The following is a 14,931-nucleotide window of genomic DNA, read 5'->3' on the forward strand; positions in this document are numbered from 1 at the left end:
ATCCCTCCCACCCCTCACCACTCCAGCAACCCTCAGTTTGTTTCCTGAGATTAAGAATTCCTCATATCAGTGAGGTCATATGATACATGTCTTTCTCTGATTGACTTATTTTGCACAGCATTAATACCCTCCAGTTCTATCCACGTCATTGCAAATGGCAAGATTTTATTCCTTTTGATGGCTGCATAATATTCCATTGTGTATATATACCACATCTTCTTTATCTATTCATCTGTTGATGGACATCTTGGCTCTTTCCATAGTTTGGCTATTGTGGACTCTAGTTCTTACATTCCTCTGTCCTTCAAAATGGCCTTTGGTAGTAGCCACAGAGGCCTTGAAGCACTGCCTTCAAAAGACACTCCATTCCTAGTGACCACAGGAGGTTATCTAAGTGCTTTGTGCCACTGCATCCCATGAACTGTATCACATCCACTAACGCGAACCAGAACCTCCTGCCTTCAAACCCAACCAGGCCCGATAACCCCATCCCAGAGTTTCATTTTTTAGACATGAGAGACTATGTTCCAATAAAACTATTTACAAAAACATGCAGCAGGTCAGATTTGCCTATGAGTCATGGATTGCCAACACCTTGTTTAAACAAAAGAAACTGATTTCACAAATTAAATGTAATTTTATCTTTTCATTAGATATAGTAAAATCTAACACTCTAAAATACATACCCCTTCTCGTCAGCTGGACTTGGCTGTCCCACTTTCACTGGCTTCTGTGGATTTTTCTCTTTCTTTTTCAGGTACTCCTTTAGTTTTTCTGCTCTATCAAGATATTCTGTACACTTTGCCCTGATACTTTGCTTGGCTTTATCACCCTGCGCTTCATCTATTAAAGGGAAATGAGAGAGATTTTTCCATCAGTATTCTAGGTTTAAACAGACAGGTTTAAACCTAGACACAATTCTGAGACAAGGACAATCTATTTTGGGGGAGGGAGGAAGAGCATCTCTAGCTCATCGTAACCAATGATCATCAACTCTTCTCTACTGCCTCCAGCATGGTTGGAGGCCAAGAGTGGGCCTGAGTCAGAAAAGAGATCTGAGCAAGACACTAGGATATTTTAAGTTAATGTTAAATAATAAGAAATTGTTTAATATTCTTTGGGTTTTATATTCTTCCCATAACGTTTTGTGCAGATAGTTGAAAGCTACTTGTCTCATACAAAACCAATTACAAGACAAACAGAAGTAATATTAACCATTTCCATTAATGTCTACATAAACTTTATTTCATAGCAAAAAAAATGACAGAAATCCCATATATTATATGTACCACTAATTTTGTAATTTTACTACATAAAGGTCTCTGTGAGAGCAATTTCAAAAGCAGACTTCGGCAGGATGTGCAGCACATGGGACTACCCCACATATGTTATGATTCATTCTTAGTTTCACTTTTGACAGAAAAACCTCAAAATGAAATGGAGGAGCTCAAAAGAAAATCCTGAATTATTCAAATGCTAAAACTGTTATTTAAAAATAACTTTAAGAGGGGTGCCTGGGTGGCTCAGTCCTTAAGCGTCTGCCTTCGGCTCAGGTCATGATCCCAGAGTCCTGGGATCAAGCCCCGCATCGGGCTCCCTGCTCCGCGGGAAGCCTGCTTCTCCCTCTCCCACTCCCCCTGCTTGTGTTCCCTCTCTAGCTGTGTCTCTGTCAAATAAATAAAATCTTAAAAAAAAAAAAAAAATCTTTAAGAAAGACACTGTTTTCAAATGCTCAGCATTAGGTTTAAGATCAAGAAAGACAGTGTTTTTTACTCATTTTCCCCTCACTGCTGTATTCTAGTGTCTACAATACCTGGCACATGGGAAACATGCAATACATATTTGGAAAATATATGAATAAAATGTTTCCCAACCTATTTTTTTTTAATGTACTTAAAAGAGTATTTTCAGAGATGCTTAGAAAATGTGAGGTTCACACATAATCTGAGTACATTACCAATAGAAAACTATTTCCATTGACTGTGGTATTTTAATATGCTTAGGTACACAAAGTAATAATTAACTATGGTAACTGTGCACATTTGTTTGCTGAATACTCAAAAATTACTAACAAGCTAGGGGGAATTTTTTGCAAATGGATGGTTTAGAATTTTCTTGCATTGTACTTCAATTTTTATAAATGAAATAGAATAATCTTTTCCTTTAACGTTTTAAAATAAAAAGCAAACTATGACCTTACATTTAACTACATGAAGAAAATACTGAACAGCGTGTTGGTAGAGTTGAAGAGCTTCCTCATAGTTCCCAGCTTTGTCTTCCTGGGCTGCTTTGCCAGCAAGATCTATTGCTTTCTGTTTGAAGGAAGGCAAAATCATACCATCAAAATCACATAAGCATTACTTTGAAGTAAACGATCATACTGAAAGTTTTTTTTTAATAAAAGCAACCTTAAAACAAACCGATCTGTTTTCTCTAAATCTCAATTGCATGTTATTATAAATGGTAATGATTTATAAAATGTAAACTACATTTGTTATACGGGTAAATGCTATCTGATTTCTACTTTATCCAGTACCAATCACTAAGATTTTCATACAATTTTCATTCAACGAATGTCAAGCTTAGAGCTAGTAAGGAATAACTGAGTAATATGAAAATTCATGTTAAAATCATTCAGGGAAATTCTCAAAAATCCAGTGCTGTTATAGATAAAGTACATAACAATAGTAAAATATAAATGGTATAAAACCCCCTCAGAAGCAATGGGGCAATGAAATATCAAGAATCTGAAAATACCCAAATCTTTTAATCCAGTAATTATCTAAAAGGTTAACTGAACAAAGATAGTAACCAGAGGGGTCTTTTAAAACAAGACAAAATAAAACCTGAAAACTTGAATTTTAAGCAGCAAAAAGATGCTACACAATAAATTATTATAGGATCATTAAAATAATCCTATTCCTATTTGAAAGAGCAAAAACAAACAAAAATACCACAGGAAAAGGACGAAAAGAAAATTTAACAGAGGTTGTCTTTGATAAGACTCAACTTTTTCTTTTTCTACTTTTCCACATCTTTTAAAGATGCCTATAATGAACATAGGTTTTTGTGTAGTATTAAAAAAAACCAAACAAACAAAAACTCCTGAAATAGATCCATACAAATATGCAAAACCAAGTTAATGGTGGAAGAACCAGTGCTGGAGCAATTAGACATCTGTAAGAAAAAAAAAAACAAAGACAGAGACTGAGAATCTTTTTTTTGTTTGTTTTTTAAAGCAGGCTCCACGCCCAGCATGGAGCCCAACATGGGGCTTGAACTCACAACCCTGAGATCTAGACCTAAGCTGAGATCAAGAGTCAAACCCTGAGCAGAAGACATGAACAGACATTTCTGCAAAGAAGACATCCAAATGACCAACAGACCCATGAAAAAGTGCTCAACATCCTCGGCATCAGGGAAATAGATATCAAAACCTCAATGAGATACCACCTCACACCAGTAAGAATGGCTAAAATTAACAAGTCAGGAAATGACAGATGTTGGTGAGGATGCGGAGAAAGGGGAACCCTCCTACACTGTTGGTGGGAATGCAAGCTGGTGCAGCCACTCTGGAAAACAGTATGGAGGCTCCTCAAAAAGTTGAAAATAGAGCTACCCTACGACCCAGCAACTGCTCTACTGGGTATTTACCCCAAAGATACAAATGTAGTGATCCGAAAGGGCACGTGCACCCCAATGTTTATAGCAGCAATGTCCACAACAGCCAAACTATGGAAAGAGCCTAGATGTCCATCAACAGAGGAACGGATAAAGAAGATGTGGTCTATATATACAATGGAGTATTATGCAGCCATCAAAAAAAAATGAAATCTTGCCACGACGTGGATGGAACTAGAGGGTATTATGCTAAGCGAAATAAGTTAATCAGAGAAAGACAAGTATCAAAAGATCTCAATGATATGAGGAATTTGAGAAACAAGACAGAGGATCATAGGGGAAGTGAGGGAAAAATGAAACAAGACGAAACCAGAGAGGGAGACAAACCATAAGAGACTCTTAATCTCGGGAAACAAACAGGGTTGCTGGAAAGGAGGGGGGTGGGAGAGATGGTATGGCTGGGTGACACTGGGGAGGGTATGTACTATGGTGAGTGCTGTGAATTGTGTAAGACTGATGAATCACAGACCTGTACCCCTGAAACAAGTAATACATTATATACGTTATATGTTAATTAAAAAAAAAAAGTCAGACCCTCACCTGACTAAGCCACCCAGGTGCCCAGAGACAGAGAATCTTGACCTAAACCACTCTGTACAAAAATTAACTCACTATATTGTTCACCCAAACCTAATATCCCCATCAGCCACTTTACATGTCTTCTCATATCAGAATACAAGCCCTGGGAAATCAAGGGTGATATATTGCTTTTATGATTCCCTAAGACTTAGCACATTTGGTCATTAGCACATTCATCACAGCACTCATACACATGGTCAACTGGTGGTTTGGTGCACCTGGTCATTTAAAAATGGATGCAGAAGACTCCGTGGCTACGCCATGCAGAGGAAATAAGTTCTTTCTTATTCTAGCTGACAATTTTCTTCTATTATTTTGAATTGCTGTGCCACTCACCTCTCCAGCTACACACTCCCCTCACTAGCAGTTAGTCCTCTTTTTGGCACCATAATGATGGTTAAAGGAAAACTCTTACAGTCAGTATCTAATCGTCTAGTGCCAAATATGGTACTAATGACTTTAAGCCAGCCTTTCTCTGATGGTCATGACTGTATCCGGCACTGTCCAAAACGCAAGCCACTATCTATAATCGGCTTCTGAGCACCTGTGGCTAGTGTGACTGAGGAGTTTTAAATTTTGAGTAAAATTCAAATTTAAATAGCTACTTGTAGCTACTGTACTAGACAGCGCATGCTAAACCTTTAATCAAACATGACGATTTGAGAATATGCATGTTTTTCCCTTGCTGAATATCCCACTTCACCCTTGTTTCTGTTAGCATTTTTCATCTGAAATGAAATTAACTGTGTCTTGTATGGTTCTGGAGTGCCAACTATTCTTAGTCCTGACCACTTCCATCGCTACTATCCTAGCTCAATCCACTAATACATGTGTCAAAACTACCACCGTGCCTCCTAAGCGGTCAGCCTGCTTCCGCACTCAACACCTTGAAGTCCTTATGGCAACCAGTGAAGGGCCGGCCCCTTTGATGGATTTCCACTGCTGGGATTTCCACTGAAGGTCTACAAGGCCTTCAGTGACCCAGCCCTGGCTCCTTCTGGGTTGCATCTCATATCCGTTAGTCCACCTTCACGCAGGCAGCCTGTGCACTGTTGATCCCTCTGCCTACAATGCTCTTCCCCCCCACCAATAGGTGCATGACAGTCTCCTTTTCAGCCACAGAGCAAATGCCAAGTCCTCACAGAGGCCCTCCCTAATCTATTTCAGAGGCTGTACTCCCTCCGTCCCTGCTTTCAGTTCTCCTCTCACCCCCATCCCATCATTGTGCGTATCATTACATTTATCTGTGGATACTCACGCATTGCCTATCTCCTTATATATAAACGTGAGCTCCATGAGCACAGGGACTTCAACTGCAGCACTGTGCTATCCCCAGAGCCTGGAACAGTGCCTGGCACACACTGGGTACTTAATAAAATTGTTGAACAAATGAAAAAAATCCCCAATTGCTTTCTCAAAATCTTCCTTTTGGTTATTTTACGTCTATAATCTCTAACAATTTTTCTCCACTGGATATTTTCCTGCCAATGCTATGTCTTTTCCCTATGCTCTGGAGACCATCCCCACCTTCCTTCTCTGACATTCACCCTATCAATTATATGCCACTCTCCTGCTCTCCCCAACCTAACCTTCCCCCTCCCCCGCTTTTTTGTTGGGGCCTTCCTCAGCATAAACATGTATGTAAAGTCCTACTTCAAACTCATATATACAAAACACAAACTAAAACACACCGGGCTCTCCCCAGTTCCTAGGTTCCTCTCTAGTTACTACCTTACTCATCTTTTCACCTCCATAACAAAATCCCAAAAAGAACTCCAAGTTCATCACGGTTCCTTGATTCCTCCATGGCAATGCTTCCTGCTGACTACCAGGTCTCACACTTACCTAACTCTCTCTCCACAGCATTTAATCCTCCTAACAGACATCTGGACATGGCCTCCTCCTCCGTTAGCCTCCATGGCACCATTCTCTCTTGGTTTTACTCTGGATTATATTAATGATTCTTTTTCAGACTCCCTTTTGCCACTGAGGATTAAATGCCACTATTCCAGAATTTCTACCTGTTTCTTGTTTTTCCTCATTCTATGAACTCTCCAGGATGCCCATAACCTCTGCAACCATCTGTACGCTATTAACTCTCAAACCCTTGCTTCCAGCCTGGCCCCCTCTCTCTAGTTCTACACATATGTATCCAACCACTCATTGAACATTTCCACTTGGTTGTCTGCACAACGCATTTCAAGCTCAAAAAGTTCCAGAACACCTGCCCCCAAATATGCCCCTCTTTTTGTAATCCCAGAACCAATTCCTCCCCATTCAATTCAGGGAGCTGGGAGAAAACCCAGACTCCTCCTGCCCTCTCCTTCTAAATGCAGAGCCAAGCCTGACTGTTCTTCCTCTTCAATCTGTCTCTGATCAATCCTGTCTTCTTCTTTAACAGGTACTACACTACTTTGGCCCTCACCATCTCCCATCACACAGAACCCTGCCTTCCCAACTGGTCTCCCTGTTTCCAGGCCTGCTACCAATCAAGTTGTCCCCTGCACACAAATGGTAGTTTCCTTCTACAATAAAAACCTGGGCAGATTTCTTTCTGATTCTCCATCTACAGCAGGATGAGGACCAATCATCTGTGTGGCACACACCTCTCCATGGCCTGACTAGGCCAGTCCTCCCACCTTACACACTCAGTCCCAGTCGTACCAAACTAGGGACAACCCAGACAACTCAGACCTAAGACCTTTGTTTACGGTGCACTCTCTACCTGAAATATACTACCTATCTTCCAGTCAGACTCCAGTTTCTCTAAGCATCAGCATAGTCATGGTCTTCCTGCTGCAAAGCCCTCCCCCACACCCCCAGGGGGCCTAGCCTATGCTTCCTTGAAATTTCCACACAGTATCCCCATCAGCCACTTTACATGTCTTCTCACATCAGAATACAAGCCCTGGGAAATCAAGGGTGATATATTGCTTTTATGATTCCCTAAGACTTAGCAAAATGAATGGCATATTTAGGATTGAGTAAACTTGAGTTCTATGCATACTGCATTACTTGCAATTTCTCCCAACCCTCTCCAAGGTTTATTACACTTCTAGACTGAGGTATATATTCTTTGTCTTTACCTGAAATGCATCCCCTTTTCTTGTCCAAAAAGGCCTAACTTCATAGTGAAAGAAAGCACAAACTTACAAGCAAATAAACCTGGATTCAAAACTAACTTCAATACTAATTAAAATCACACCTTTAATACACTTTGGTTTCTTACACTGTGAAACTGAAGTAATATTGAAGAGTTGTTTTGAAGATTACATAAGATCACACCAAATACCAGGTGGACAATTAGTGTCAGTACCTTTCACATTATCTAAGCTCACATCATCTCCTCTGTGAAACATTTCTCATTTATCCTTGAAGAGTTAGATAAGCCCTTCCTTTCTGCCCCCCCGCACTCACCTCTAATTCTATTATAGCACTACTGTGTTATTTTATAATTTTGATTTTTAATTATCTGCATTCCTCCATTAGATTATAAGCATCTGGTTATGGGGAGTCTTGCCTTGTTCGGTGGGAAAATTGTTATTTGAATATTCTTCATCCAAATTTCCTAGGTTAGAAGGTTAAAAAGGTTGAATGAGAAAGGGAACCTATGACCCAACCACAATACAATTATAACGCAACATCTCTCCCCGTTTAACACCAGCAACATGCCTTTAGTATGTGTCCTAATCTCTAACTGATTCATTGAGGAACACCTGCCCCAATTCAAATATGATGCAAACGGAGTAGAGAATGAAAGTGCAGTTATTACAAAAGAAAAAAGGTATCAGTAAATGGATGAAAATTATGTTGTGGCATGTCCAAATTACATGCAAGGTCTTGACAAATGAAAAGTTAGTGGAATAAAACGAGTTAAATGACCAACAAGGATGAAGAGAGCACTTAAAAAGAAGTCGCCTTTGATATTCAAAGGGACAATACTTTTTCCAAGAACACCAAAAAGACCCTTTCTGAATAGGGCTATAAAAAAATAAATAAATAAAAATAAAAAAACAATGTTAAGTGGAGATTATTATATTTTTATTATATCTTACTAAATGCAAGCCTGTTGGAAAAGATACAAAATCAACATATGACCTATTCTTGATTCTAAGTCACAGTTGCAATTATGTTTTAAGATATATAAAACGTTTACTTTGATAATCTTTTGGGTCCATTTTCAAGGTAAAAGTCCCAGGAAAGCTCCTCCCTCCAACTTTTTTCTTTTTTCTTGGTGAATTTTTGAGCTCTATTTAAATGGATCTACTTTCAGCGGTCTTTCTTCAGGATCAATTGGCCTGGTTTGCGCAGGTTTTCCATTATCCTTGAGCTTGCACCAGGCACTCAATAAATGTCTCATCAACTACTGCAAGACCAAGACGAGGATTCAACACAGGTATTTTATGTCGATCTTCCCCCCAGACTGACCTAGTGGACTGGGAGTCCTCGAGGTTAAGACACATCCTAAACCCCTCTGAAACCTCAGATCCATTCTAGGGATGGGAAGCACCATTTCAGAAATTTCTCTTCTCAAATGAATTCCATAGAGATCCAACAATTATGTCTAAAAGTTTAGAAGTCTGATTTATGTACAAAACACTGTACTCGCTGCGGTAGGGGTGGGAAGGTGGAGCACAGAGGAGCTTAAAACTACTCCCTGATTTTGAATAGATTTTGGGAGCACATGAATGCACAGCTCAATGAATTCACGGATCCCTCAAATTCTAAGACTGTCCTCATAGTTCTATACACCTGACAGCTAAACGAGAAGGGCTTTGCTATACCAGCTTGAGAGACGGAGAACTAAGACCACCTTATCTTCAACTGACTCAGGGCTGTGCTTTGCAAACCTTACGTTCTTTTCTCTTACATTGATTGGAGCGTCTGGGCCTCTCGTTCAAAGCTATGCCCAGTTCGGTTCAAAAGAGGGAAAAAAACCCCCACCTCAAACAAAGTGAAGATTTCCACGTAGCCGGTGGGCTCTGGAGACCCCGGAAGCTGGAGGAAAGAGCCCGACCCTCCCGCCTGCAGGTTGGGCACGAGCACCGCCCTCCTCCGCCCCGCAATAGGGGCGCGGCCGCTTCCTCCCTCCTCCTCGGCCCCCACTCCGAACCCCGCGCCGCCCCTAGGCTCCGGCTCTCCAGAGGGCGGGAGAACAGTGATACCTGGAGGTTGGGCGAGGTGGATGTCATGGCGGAGACCCGAGGAGATTCTCTGGGGAGGAACGAGGGCAGAGGAAGCCAACAGCGGCGACGTCGAATCGCGCCCGGTGTTGCCCCAAACGTGTTCAGGCTGGGGGCTCTCGGACCCCGAGCAGCGGCTTCCTCTCTGGAACTTCCAAAACCAAACGGCGCTTCGAGAGCCGCCCGACCCTTCTCACAAAACTTCCGCAATCCTAAACCCCCTCTGCGCTCTCGCCCCGCCTCTGGCCCCAGCACTTCCGCTTTTGTCATCAGCGCGCGCGCTACCCAGTCTCCAGCCACCCCGGTCTCGCCTTAGCCCCGGGATCTCGCGAGGCCTGTAGCGACATCCCTGAAGCTCCCCCTGGCTTTGTGGCGGCGGTCAAACTGAGCACAAGCGCACTGAGGCTCTGGCCTAGGGGCAGAGAGGACACCTGGGGTCGAGATCTGTTCCCTTCTTTTTCCAAATGTCTTATACTTGAGATGAATTACTGGCTCTGGCTCCTTTCACTCCACGTCACGGAGCGCGCTCTGTAGCTCGATGGCTTTTGAGTGAAAAAAGTCATCCCATTTCCAAGACCCATCAGTTGGGGACTTGGGCCCGTTCCTGTGCCAGATGGGGGGTGATTATAGTACCTACCTTAGGATGGTGAATAATGCTAGTGGCGTGCCATAGCACAGTGTTAGGTGAACAGAAAGATCTCAGTAGACTCCAGGGCTTATTACTCAACACTTTACACTCCATTCAACAAGCACTTTTCGAAGGATTGTCACGGCTCTATGAGGCCCTGAGCATGTTAATGAAAGGTGTGTATAGCAGCTGCCCTCGAGGAGCTCACGTTTTTGCTGGGGAAGTAGGCTCCTGAACACAGGTCTTGTGAAACTGGTAGACCGGATATCTTTTAATACCGTTTCTAAAGAAGGTTAATGACTTGAGAGGTTAAGTGCTTTATGTGAGATCACGTGTCAGGGATTAGTCGCAGAACTAAAATAAGACCTTTCCTCAGCCGTTTCTATTGTTTGCGGCCAAAATCCTCTCCTTCTTCTTCTTCCTTTCATAGTAAAACTTCCCGAAGGAAAGTGAAATAGATATTTAACCATTCCTTTCATTCTATTTCCCACTCAGTCCCTAATTCTTTCCAATCATCTGGTGTCTCCTAAATGATTAACATACGTCCCGCCCCCTTCTTACTAGGTACTGTCAACTACTGAGTTTTAATAGTATTATACTGATACAAATGTCTTAGTTTTGATAAATATACAAGATAAGATGTTAACAGCAGGGAATATCGGGTAAAGAGTATGTGGGAATTCTCTATATATCTTTGCAACTCTTTTGTAACTATTATTTTAAAAGGTTTTTTTTTTTTTTTCTTTAATCCTGCTCTTTGGGAGCTTACATTCTAGTGGGATAGAAACTTGTTACCTTTTACATGTTTAAAAATGTAAATCTAAAAATGTTACATGTGTGATGATTTATAAAGTACTTTCACATATATTATTTCCTTATTCTGTGAAGTCGATCTTAAGTATACCATATGAGGAAAGCTAAGCCTCAGAGACATAGATGTTCCCCAATCCATGCAGCTTTTAAGTGGCAAAGTTGGAGTTTGATCCCAGGTCACCCGACTCCAGATCGAATATTAGAAGATAAACAGTGACAAATGGTAGAACTGAGGCAGACTGCACCACAAGGCCACAGAGGAGAAACCCCTTAATTTGGATTGAGTGGCTAGGAATTTCATGGGGAAAGTGTCTGTTAAACTAAATTTTAAAATCTTAAACTGATTTTGACAGAATCTAGGCCATTTCAGCCAGAAGACAAAGCATGAATAAAGGCACAGGAGAGTAAATATCTGGCATGTGTGAGAGATGGCTAGAATGTAGGAAGCAGGAGGAGCTCTGGGGGAAGGAGTGGCAGGAGAAGCTCAAAATGCACCGATGGGCACTGCCAGGTTCTCAAAGCTTTGGATGATAAGGAGTTTGGACTTTGTTCTATGGGGATTAAGTATTCATTGAAAGGTTCCCCCCTCCCTTTATCATGCCCTTCTCCTCTCCCTCCTCTCTAACTTTCTTCCTTTTAAAAGAAAGTAGATTAAGTAGGGTCCTGATTTAATCCAATATTGGTTTTATGAAAATGGATCTCACAGTTGTTTGTAGAATGCACCAGGAAGAGAGAGGAGGTGGGAAGATCAAGTAGGAGGCTATTGCAACAGTGTTAGGTTTTAGAAAACTCAGGGTACTGAGCCAGATAGCATATGTCCCATTCCAGAAGCCCAGCACCTATTTGGACTTCGATTAATACATCCTCGCTCCCACAATTGCTTTCACCAGTTCAACCTGGTTGAAATCATACCTATTCTTCAAGTGCTAGTTCCAATGTTAGTTCCTCAAGATAGCTTCAAAACATTTCTGAACTCTTATAGCACTTTTGACCTTGAATTGTCCTTACATAATGCACGTTAAGTCCCTAATACAGTGCCTGTAGCACTGCAGAGACTCAAAAATTGTTAGCCTCACTCACACAGTGTCCATCCTTTCTAGACTGTAAAATCACAAGGACAAAGACTTCACCATATTCCTTTTTGTAACCCCCTGTGCCCTTACTCCCTGCATATACCTACAGAGTATGTGCTTAAATAGCCAAGGTTTGTTGAAGAAAATGAAGTCACCTTGCTCATGATCAAGGGTTTTGGAGATTAAGAAATTTAGTTGGCTGTTAAGTGACATTTGTGGTTTCAGGCTCAGCGAGTCTCTCGTCCAGCTCATTCAGGACCAAGTCCATTTCATTCAAACCATCTTAAAGGAAATGCCTAATCTGAAAGTCCTCACAGCATGCCCTGCACAGCCACTCAAGTCCACCCAGAAGGCTGGTCCCAGCTTGTTGAGTAACCAGCTCCCTCCCTGACCTGCAGTATAATTATAAGGAAGGCAAAGCACGAACAGTGCTGATCACATGAAAGAAGTGACTCAGGCAGTTTCTGGGCAAGAAACCTGTTCTCCATATCAGGCAGCATACCTTTCTGCATGTGCCTGGGAACCCTGCAGACCCAGCCCTTCCTCAATAGCTGCTATTCGTTTTATTCATATGAAGTCACACAGAGTTTTTGGACTGATGATGTCAATGTCCATCAGCCTCGTGAGGGAGGGTATGTCCATCGAAGGAGCTCTTCATGGTTGTTGATTACCTATGGGCAGATACACTGTAAGGCTTTCGAGCAGAAGATGAGGTGCCTTTCCTCAAGAAGTTTACAGGATAACACCACCATGCCCCAGAATGTGAATACTTGGAACATGGATAATGCCCTTAGAAAGAATTGATTTCTAACTCCTTTCCCCACTCCTGTTCAACCCAAGTCTTCTCCTGAACAGTTTTGTCCAAGAATGCCTCCTGTGCTTTTTTTTTTTTTTTTTTTGAGAGAGACAGAGCATGAGCGGGGTGGAGGGGCAGAGGGAGAGGGAGAAGCAGACTCCTCACTGAGCAGGGAACCCGACGTGGGGCTCGGTCCCAGGACCCTGGGATCATGACCCAAGCCGAAGGCAGACGCTTAACTGACTGAGCCACCCAGGCGCCCCACCTCCTGTGCTCTTGTGCTAGATTCAGTATTCAAGCGGTTGTGGCTGAAAGCTGAAAACAGTCAAAACTCCCGTTTTTCCCTTTCAGAGAGTATCAGGCGTGAGCTACATTTTTTCAGTTTTCTCCCTCTTTCAAGACCCTTGGCTCAATTAATCTCAATTAATTGATCTTCAGGACACCTGGGTGGCTCAGTCAGTTAAGCATCTGGGATGGAGCCCCGCATCTGGCTCCTTGCTCTGCGGGGAGCCCGCTTCTCCCTCTGCCTGCCGTTTCCCCTGCTGTGCCCACACGTGCTCTCTCTGACAAATAAATAAAATCCTTTTTAAAAAAATAATTGCTCTTTGGCACTATAATAGGAAAAACAGCATTTTCTAATCTTATATATGCTCTCTGATACATTTACAGATAAAATGACTTGCTTCATAATGATGCAATGTAGGGATGGGTTGGTTGGGAGAGAGAGAGTGTGTGTGTGTGTGTGTGTGTGTGTGTGTTTAACACACAAGAGTGGCCATGACTTACTGCCTTGATGACTGTTATAGCTGGGAATGGATGCAGGGTGGGGGGATTGTCCAATGCACCAATCTCTCTGCTTTTCTATATGTTTAAATTTCTCCACAATAAGAGGTTTTTTTTAAAATGTATTTCCATATTTGTGCTGAACTGTGTTCAAATTCTTTGTCCAGTTTTCTGGTGTGGTGCTCACCTTTTCATTTTCTTTTATTGATTTATTAAAGTCCTTTGTACATTAAGGAAGTTCTTTTGTTATATGTGTTGCAAATATTTTCCCACTTTGTTCTTTTCTATTACTTTTTTTGGCATGAAAATTTGTTTCAACACAGTTACATTTATCATTCTTTTCCTTTTTCTTTTTTGGTTATTTTTAGAAAGAGCTTACTCACTACTAGATTATTTAAAACAATGACAATATACCTGTGTCTTTGTACAATACTTTCGACATTTTATTGTTGCATTAAATCTTTGACCTCTCTGGAATTTATTTTGGTGTAACAGTTGAGGTCAAGATCTAGCTTTGTTGTTTTACTTTTATTTATTCCAAATTGATAATCAATTGTCCCAATATTATTTATTTAGCACCCATTTTTTTCCTCCACTCATCTGAAAGGCTACCTTTAGCATGTAACAATTTCTCACAAGGATTTGTCTGAAATCTTAATTATGTTTTTTTAAACATTTATTTATTTATTTGAGAGAAAGAGAGAGAGTGCCAGGGGAAGGAGTAGTGGGAGATGGAGACAGAAAATCCCAAGCAGACTCCCTGCTGAGCAGGCAGCCAGATGCAGGGCTCATTCCCACTACCCAGAGATCATGACCCAAACGGAAATCAAGAGTTGGATGCTCAACTGACTGAGCCACCTAGGCGCCCTATGAAATCTTGATTATGTTTTAATGATCCCTTTTCACTATCTTTTCTTATGCCAGGAAAACTGTTTTTTATTACCGTAGCTTTTAATACACTTCAGTATTTTGTGGAACTGCCTGATTCATTCTAAGCAGAATGGAAAACTAAGGGTTCAGGATCTGATGTTGGAATGCTTGGTTCAAATCTTGGCTTGAATGCATATCAGATAATTACTTATCTTCTCTAGGATGCTGTTTTTGCTTCTGTAAATTGAGGATGGTAATGCTACCTGTCAAATGGGGCTGTGTGAGAATTAAATGAGCCTAGCATATAGTAGATTGGGCTTGGAATATGGTTAACACCCACCAAATGTTAGCTATCCATAATTTTCAGGATAGTTACGATTTTCTTATATTTATTCTTCCAAGTCAACTTTGGTATCACTTTGTCAAGTTCCACCTAAAAAGCTTATTTATTTTGGAATTGAATCGGTAGATTAATTAGGGCACGTGAACATTTTACGATATTGAATTTCCCTCAGATTTCAAAAA

At 41.3% G+C, this 14,931-nt stretch overlaps 1 protein-coding gene across 1 annotated transcript in view; it reads right to left on the reverse strand.

Moving 5' to 3' along the window:
- VPS4B (vacuolar protein sorting 4 homolog B) overlaps window positions 1-9,684 on the reverse strand; it is a 27,798-nt gene extending 18,114 nt beyond the window's left edge. The window contains exons 1-3 of the mRNA XM_006745596.3: window positions 9,426-9,684; window positions 2,201-2,312; window positions 687-843 (exon numbers count right to left, since the gene is read on the reverse strand). Coding sequence (XP_006745659.1) covers window positions 687-843; window positions 2,201-2,312; window positions 9,426-9,452 — 296 coding nt within the window. The 5' untranslated portion in view covers window positions 9,453-9,684. The remainder of the gene's footprint in view (window positions 1-686; window positions 844-2,200; window positions 2,313-9,425) is intronic.
- Window positions 9,685-14,931: the final 5,247 nt, after the last annotated feature.

The sequence above is a fragment of the Leptonychotes weddellii genome, chromosome 13, assembly GCF_054177405.1.
Source record: "Leptonychotes weddellii isolate Sample4059 chromosome 13, ASM5417740v2, whole genome shotgun sequence".
NCBI classification, from domain to species: Eukaryota; Metazoa; Chordata; class Mammalia; order Carnivora; family Phocidae; genus Leptonychotes; species Leptonychotes weddellii.